This window comes from Salvia splendens, chromosome 4 (genome assembly GCF_004379255.2).
Source record: "Salvia splendens isolate huo1 chromosome 4, SspV2, whole genome shotgun sequence".
Taxonomy (NCBI): domain Eukaryota; kingdom Viridiplantae; phylum Streptophyta; class Magnoliopsida; order Lamiales; family Lamiaceae; genus Salvia; species Salvia splendens.
This window is the reverse complement of record NC_056035.1, coordinates 16455746-16464457: the sequence shown is the minus strand read 5'-3', so window position 1 is coordinate 16464457 and position 8712 is coordinate 16455746. Positions and strand designations below refer to the sequence as shown.

The 8712-nt window shown below is 48.8% G+C and overlaps 1 protein-coding gene across 1 annotated transcript; it reads right to left on the bottom strand.

Moving 5' to 3' along the window:
- Positions 1–211: 211 nt before the first annotated feature.
- Positions 212–8277, bottom strand: LOC121800728. The gene is made up of 4 exons (XM_042200237.1): positions 8258–8277; positions 7699–8062; positions 1515–1752; positions 212–941 (listed from the first exon to the last, which is right to left on the bottom strand). The coding sequence occupies exons 1-4, from the start codon at positions 8275–8277 to the stop codon at positions 307–309; spliced, it is 1257 nt and encodes a 418-aa protein (XP_042056171.1). The 3' UTR covers positions 212–306.
- Positions 8278–8712: the final 435 nt, after the last annotated feature.

Below are 8712 nucleotides of genomic sequence, written 5' to 3'. Positions count from 1 at the left end.
GAGATCATATTTGCAGTAGAAACAGTGAACAAACTATGTAGATTCTCTGAAACATACAGCTCAAGAAAGGCTAAACCCTCTTTACTTGAGATTCTCACTACATATGAATAGACCAAGTCCAGATGTACAGTTAATCCCTATAAAATCAGCTCATTTCAAACAATAGTCTGCATAAATCAATATACCCTCAATGCTACCATCTAAAAGACATTCTACATAGCCAATAGTAGTAAAAAAGAATTCAAATAGGCAAACATCAATTTACCAAATCCTCATTCCTTTTTCCACTATCCAGATATTCAAATCTCAACCAAAATTTTGGACAATTTCCTGCAAATGAGTCACAACTTCCTCTGCAACAATCTCAGGGGAGAATCTCCCCTTCATGTCGACCCTAGCTTGCACTCCTTTAGCCTTAGCCTCATCACTGTTGCTCACAACACGCCTCATCAAGAATCGCAGCTGATCAACGGATGGCTCCACCCACAAATGCCCCTTGAAGGGTCCATCCTGGACCTCACTCATCCTATCAAAGGGCAACGGATAGCTATTCTGCTCCGTCAAGTACTCAGTCAGGCCAGACCAGTTGGTGGCAATCACAGGCAATTCCATTGCCATCGCCTCCACCACTGGCCGGCCCCACCCCTCACCTCTAGATGGCAGCACGAATGCATCAGCCACCTTATACAACCTCGGCAGATTAACCTGAGCTATGTGGCCATCAATCACATAAACAGGTGCCAATCTATCATCCAAACTCAATCCCTTCACATAACTAACAATCTTCCTATCAAAATCACTCTCTGTGTGATAGGCATTTGTCAGCAAACACAGAGCAACACCATCTTCTTCTTCACCAAACTCCTCCAAATATGCCCTCAATAAAACATCCCACCCCTTTCTATGCTCCCATTTGAACACACTCAAGAAAACAAAATGGGCTTTTGGGGTAATTCTTTTGTTGTTCTAGAGTATAATTAACATTCCCCAAGTGTACTGGACTTTTTTTTTATTCCGGCTTTGGGAGAGACGCATGAGGGTCATGCGTCTCCTTTTAATGAAACGCATAATGGAGATGCGTCTTTTAGAAAACATTGACTGTTCACTAGTGAACCATGACGCTCATGCATGGACGGAGCCAGGAATTTATACTATGAGGGGCAAAAATATACATAGCAAAATTCAAGTATTTTAGATGGGGCAATTAATGAGAAATTAAACTAAATAAATTTTATATTATATAAATTATATATATGCGAAGAAAATGGAGGAGGGGCATTTGCCCCTTCTTGATACATGCTGGGTCCGTCCCTGCGCTCATGCGTCTTTAAAAAAACCGAAAAAATTGAAAGACGCATGAGAGTCATGCGTCTTTCTAAAAGACGCATCTCCATCATGCGTTTCATTAAAAGGAGACGCATGGCCCTCATGCGTCTCTCCCAAAGCCGGAATATAAAAAAAGTCCAGTACACTTATGGAATGTTAATTATACTCTAGAACAACAAAAGAATTACCCCGGGCTTTTGAGATAAACGTTTGTGATCCTAACACAACCCGGCTCACGGAATCCAAGCTCAAAGGCTCGACCTTTAACGGGTCGAAGAAAGAAGAATCGACTGGCTGGATGATCTTCCTCACCTTCAATGGATCAACCCCACTTTGAGTAAATGTAGCAACATGGAAATCAGTAGGAACCCACACATAATCCATCCAATTACACCTCCCAGCATGCTCCTCATTCACCCTGTCAGTCTCTGATACGGTTAATCCCCACATTCCGACGGAGCCAGACAACGGCCCCACAGAGGAGGAGGAGGAGGTAGGGGATATACATGCGCCGGCGATGACTTATGAGACGAGGGAAAGAGGGAGGCCGTCGCCGAGAGAGAGAAGGGAGCAGAGGAAGTCGGCGAGAAGAATCAAGCCGCATTTAAGGTTGGGGGAGTACGTTTCTAAATAAGGCGCGAGGAGAAGACGCGTAGAGTAGGATCTGTTTTGCTAATCTTTTAATTCGGTTATTTATTTTTATTGTTTTTGGTTGAACTATTGGGTCGAGCAATTTATAAGCTCCGGTCCGGGTTTTCTTTGTTGGTTCTTTCCCGGCCCGTAAGTCGAACCAACCCTAGGGTCCTTAGAATATAAATAGGCGTGAAATTAATAAATGAGCATAAAAAATTTCGCCTACTTCTTCTTGTTTATTTCGTTTCTTTTGCAAAACCCTAGTGGACGACGGGATTTCACCTCCCGGGACTCCTAATCTTGTTCGCGGCGTCACGTTAGGGAGTTTTTCCTTAACAAATTGGTGCTTTCACTGAACTCATGGATCATGCAGCGTCTGACGCCGGACGATCCGAGGGGTTCCCGGTCAATCGATTCTCCGCGCCACCGATCAGCGGAGGATTTTCGTCTGGATCGCTCGCTCAGGGACCTGATCCAGTAGCCACGATGTTTGAGCATGTCCTGGCCTCTTTAGCACGTTTTGAAACTCGCATGGATGATTTTGATCGCAGATTGGTGCCACCAAGGGCGGACAAAGCGCAGAACTTTGGACTTCTCTCTCATTGGTTTACCGATTCCATGCCGCGTTCGATACCGCTGTCGATTTCGACCCAATCGGTCGCAACTACCATCCCCTTTACGCTGGGCTTCGGCACAAGAGATCAGCCACGACTTCCAGTGGGGATGAGTGGGGGTTTGCCACCAGTCAGTTCGTTTCCTAACCCTAGCTCGATGCCTGGACTACTGGGAGGATTGGGGGCCGGCCTGCAGGTGGGGTCGGGTGGGTTGACCTCGTGGGAGCCCCCAGGGAATCACTAAGGGTTAGCCATGCCGGCGTATCGTCAGCCTACGTCGTGGGATAATCCAGCATGGAATAATATCAGGGGTCATCGTGCGTGGGAAGAACCGCGGGATGTGAAGATGAAACCCCCCCGTTTAATGGGTTCGATGCGGTGAATTGGATTGCCCGAATTCAGTACTATTTCGATCATCTTATGATGTCAGAGGCGTATCGTCTGCACTATGTCGTCATGCTCTTTGACAATAAGGCAGCAGAGTGGGTTTTTAACTATCGTGCAAGCAACCCGGTTGTTCTCTGGAGCGATTTTTTGGAGGATGTGCGACGACGTTTTGATCCACAGTGTTTCGAAGATTACCTTGGTTTGATTGCAAAACTGGTTCAGACGGGCTCGCTCGCGGAGTACAATGCGACCTTTGAATCAATGCGGAATCAGATTCCTAATTTCCCGGAATCAACATTCTTACCTATCTACGTGGCGGGTCTTCAACAACCGGTGCGCAGCCAGGTCAAGCACCCACATTTGAGAACAGTAGCGGCCGCGATGGCACTTGCTATCGAGTTCGATAGCAGCAGTATGACGCCCGCACCTCAGCCAGCCCCCCAGCGCCGTACGTGGTCACCCAGGGATCAGAAGGGCCCGGTGTTGGCTGCCCCGCAACATCAGATTCAATCCCAGCCGGCGACTAAACCTGTGTATGCCAGGGGCCCGGAATATTAGAAGCTTCCGGTCATTCACTTGACAACTGCTCAACGGGATGATCGCACCCGCCGATGCGTGTGTATCTATTGCGAGGAGAAGTGGGGTCCATCTCATGCCTGTAAGCGACCGTTCTTGGCCTATATGGGTGTCGATATGGACGAGGAAGTTGAGGAGTTGGATATATCGGCTGATCATCAGGAACCTCCAGAGGTGATAACGGCAGACCTCTCACACATTTATGCACTAGACGGCAGGCAGCGACCGGATGCGCTAGAGCTGAGGGGGACAATTGGAGCTGATCCGGTGGTCATTCTAGTCGATACAGGCAGCTAGCATGATTTCTTGCATCCCAGAGTGGCGCAGAGGCTCGCGCTCCCGCTGACACCGATTAAGCCCTTCCGTGTGTATGTGGGAAACGGTGCTTCATTGGTATGTACGCACGCTAGCTTGCAAACCAGGGTGGTGATTCAGTCGCACGTGTTCTTGATCAATCTGCATATCCTACCGATGCACGGTCTGGATGTTATTCTCGGCTTAGCATGGCTGAAATCTATGCGACGCGTCACTAATGATTTTGTAGATGGAACGTTGGAATTTGTACGCAATGGGGTGCCGATCTGTTTGAAGATTTCTCCACCAATGGCGCAGGAGGTTTCGCTCAAAACTGTCGCAACCTTACTGTCATTTAGCGGAGAGGCCGAGATGTTCGAGTTGGTGGCGCTTCCCGGCACTGCCGAGCCGGAGGCGGACAACGATAACCCCCAATTTCCAGCTGAATTGGACCCTATAATTCTGGCAGTGTTGCGATCACATGAGGCGGTTTTTCACACCCAAACGGGAGTTCCCCCGGCCCGACCCTTCGATCACCGCATTCACCTCCTGCCGAATGCGAAACCGGTCAATGTGCGTCCATACCGATACCCATATTTCCAGAAGAATGAAATCGAACGCCAGGTTAAGGAAATGCTAGCTTCGGGAGTCATCTGGCCTAGTCAGAGCCCGTTCTCATCTCCAGTGTTGCTTATCCGAAAAAAGGATGGAACGTTTCTGTTCTGCATTGACTATAGGGCCCTGAATACCGCGACGGTGCCCGATCACTTTCCTATACCGACTTCGGACGAGTTGTTTGACGAGCTAGGGGCGGCTCGGTTTTTCACCAAACTCAACCTTCGGTCAGGATATCATCAGATTCGGATGCACACGGATGATATTTTCAAGACGACCTTTCGAACCCACGACGGCCACTTTGAATTCCTTGTCATGCCATTCGGATTGACGAATGAGCCGTCCACATTCCAGTCGGCCATGAATGCTATTTTTAGACCACTCCTGCGCACGTTTGTGATCATTTTCTTTGACGACATATTGGTCTATAGTCCGACGCTGGAATCACATGTGCGACACCTGCACGAGGTACTCACCATTCTGAAAGCTAATCATTTTATTGTTAAGCTGTCAAAGTGTGCTTTCTGCAGTACAACAGTGGAGTATTTAGGCCATTTAATTACGGAGGGACATTTGATGGCCGACCCAAAGAAGATCAAGGCAATGGTCGTGTGGTCGGTGCCAGCTTCCATTAAACAACTGCGCGGTTTTTTGGGACTTACGGGTTATTATCGGAGATTTATAGCGCATTACGCGACTCTGGCTGGCCCCTTAACGGAGTTACTAAAAAAGGACGCCTTCGTATGGACCCCCGCGGCGGAAGAAAGTTTTATCGCCCTCAAAACAGCTATGACATCGGCCCCGGTGCTGCACCTACCGGACTTTTCTAAGGTGTTTTATATTGAGACGGACGCGTCGGATTTCGGGGTGGGCGCGGTCCTTCTGCAAGACGGACATCCTTTGGCCTACTTTAGTAAGAAATTGGGGCCACGGCGGCGGGTGTCGTCGACATATCATAAAGAGTTGTACGCCATTGTCGAGGCGGTCCAGAAGTGGCGCCAGTACTTGTTGGGGCGCGAGTTCATGATACGGAGCGATCAGAGGAGTCTAAAGGAATTATTGCAGCAGATCATTCAGACTCCGGTTCAACAATTCTATGCACGGAAATTGATGGGTTATAAATTTCAGATCGAATACAAGACGGGAGCCTGCAACAGGGTCGCGGACGCACTATCTCGTCGCGATATGGAGCCCAACGACGGCGAGGTGGATCGGGTGCAGGCGGAGTCGGTCCTGCTAGCCCTGGCAGCCCACCCGGTCCCGGATATTCTGGAATTGTTACAAATGGAAGTCGACTCCTTGGCGGATTTGAGGGAGTTGCGGGCGTTAATCAAGAAAGGGGAAGCGCCCGGTCATCTGTCATTTGTGGGCGGCCTCATCTATCATGATCGCCGAATTTATGTAGCCGAGCAGTCAGCGGCGAAGCTGCCTTTAATTGCGGAACATCACTCCACTCCGCAGGCGGGCTACCCGGGAGTTGACAGAACCTTCCGTCGCCTTGCCGCTCAATTTTATTGGAAGGGAATGCGGAAGGAGGTGAAGACGTTTGTGGAGGCTTGTGTGGAGTGTCAGACGACTAAGTATTCGACCCAAAAGCCGGCGGGGTTACTGCAACCGTTACCTATCCCTTCGCAGGTTTGGGACGATGTCTCGATGGACTTTGTGACGTGTCTACCCCAATCCCGAGGTTTTACTACAATCATGGTGGTGGTCGATAGGTTGTCCAAGTATGCGCACTTCGCGCCGTTACCGCCACATTTCAATGCTCTGCGAGTGGCGAACCTTTTCATTGAAACGATGGTGAAGCACCACGGGTTTCCAAAAACCTTGGTGTCGGATAGGGATTCGGTGTTCTTGAATGATGTGTGGGAAGAGATGATGCGTTTGAGTGGTACTAAGCTCCATTTCACGACGGAGTATCATCCTCAATCGGATGGACAAACAGAGGTCAGAAATCGTGGTCTAGAGCAGTATTTATGCGCATTCGTGGCGGATAAGCCGAACAAGTGGGTCAATTTCTTGCCTTGGGCGGAATTATCATTGAATTGTTTCTTTCACGAGGGGCTCGGCACGTCGCCTTTCAAGGCCTTGTATGGTCGAGAACCGCCCCCGTTGGTGGCAGCGGAACCGTCGCATTTCACCCCTACCGATGTGGCGTCCTTGATTCGGCAGAGGGGCGAATTGATCGTGTGGCTGCGTGCGAATCTGGAGAGAGCACAACAGCGGATGCGGGCAGCAGCGAATAAGCATCGAAGGCATGTAGAGTTTGAGGTTGGGGATCAGGTTTTACTGAAGTTACAGCAGTACCGTCAATATTCTGTCGCCAAGCCTCCATCTTCTAAGTTGGCACGCAGGTTCTTTGGACCGTTTGAGATTCTGGAGCGAATTGGGCAGGTCGCTTACTGTCTGCGGTTGCCGGAGGGCAGTCGAGTACACGACGTGTTCCACGTTAGTCTGCTTCGCTCGTTTGTGCACGGAGGGTCTTCGAGGGCGGTGAGTTTACCCCCCTTGTTCGCTCGCGGTCGGCCGGTGTCGAGACCACTGAAATGGGTTGAGAGCCGCACGGTTTGGAGGGACGGAGCAGCAGTCGAGGAAGCGTTGATCCAGTGGGATGATGATGGGGGAGAAAATCCGACGTGGGAGCCGATGGGAGTCGTTCGTCGACTCTTTCCAGACCTCAGCCTTGAGGTCAAGGCTGATCTTATCGGTGGGGAGTTGATACGGTTAATCCCCACATTCCGACGGAACCAGACAACGGCCCCACAGAGGAGGAGGAGGTAGGGGATATACATGCGTCGGCGATGACTTATGAGACGAGGGAAAGAGGAAGGTCGTCGCCGAGAGAGAGAAGGGAGCAGAGGAAGTCAGCGAGAAGAATCAAACCGCCTTTAAGGTTGGGGGAGTACGTTTCTAAATAAGGCGCGAGGAGAAGACGCGTAGAGTAGGATCTGTTTTGCTCATCTTTTAATTCGGTTATTTATTTTTATTGTTTTTGGTTGAACTATTGGGTCGAGCAATTTATAAGCTCCGGTCCGGGTTTTCTTTGTTGGTCTTTCCCGGCCCGTAAGTCGAATCAACCCTAGGGTCCTTAGAATATAAATAGGCGTGAAATTAATAAATGAGCATGAAAAATTTCGCCTACTTCTTCTTGTTTATTTCGTTTCTTTTGCAAAACCCTAGTGGTCGACGGGATTTCGCCTCCCGGGACTCCTAATCTTGTTCGCGGCGTCACGTTAGGGAGTTTTTCCTTAACAGTCTCAAACATAGTCCTGCCCACAACAGCCTTAAACTGACCATAGCCCGTGGGTGGGCAGGGTAGGGTTTGGTAGAGAGCCGGATACCAAGCCCCAGGCTCGCTGTGGCAAATTACTATGGTGCGATTCGATTTGCATTTGGTTTGATAGAGATTGGATGCGAGATATCGGATTTCCAAGGGCAAACCCACCCAGAATTCTATTTCTTGAAGATCAGCATAATGCTCGATGCTCAATTTAAATAATGGGGATTTCTGATTGCTGATGAAGGCGTTGAGTGCGAGAATGTAGGACCAGGCTTCGGAGCTGTATCCGCCGCTGGAGAGGAAATGGGCCATCCATAGCAGGCAATAAGGGGGTTCGCTAACGTCTGATTTCGTAATTGTTGGAGGGAAAATTTTGAGGTGGGTTGATTTGAGGGATTGTAAGGAGGGGGATAAGATGGTGAAGGAAATCGCGAGGAAGAGTATGAAGATCGAGATAAGAGAAATGGGTTTGGTTGAGAGGCGGATTTGAGGAGGGTGTGGGTTTTGGGGTTAATCTGAATTCATGTTTTACATCTCTAAAACAAGAATCATCTCAAGATATCTATTGTTGAGCAAGCAACTGCAAAATGGTTCAATGATCATCAAAAGAAATGAAGTAAAAAAATAAAATACTACTCCAAAATTTGATTGTTGGTAGATTGTGATGGCTCAAGCACCAAGCTCGGCAAGCTCGGCAAGCTCGGCAGCTCGGCTGTTATGACAACTCGTTTCAGCAGTCGTTAGATCTGTTTGTTAGTCAAGTTTTAATCCTAGCCGTAGGATTGAAACTAGCCGTTAGTTTCTGTTAAATAGCTAATTCATTAGTTAGTTTTACACTGTAGCTCATCTTCTCTCTCTCGTTTTTCTCATTCCAGTGAATAAAATTTCCTTTACAATTTCATTCCAATCTTCAACCGATTGTTCTTGCTACTCAAATCGTTCCTCAATTGTTTACAAATTGGCGCCGTCTGTGGGAATCGGGAGGCG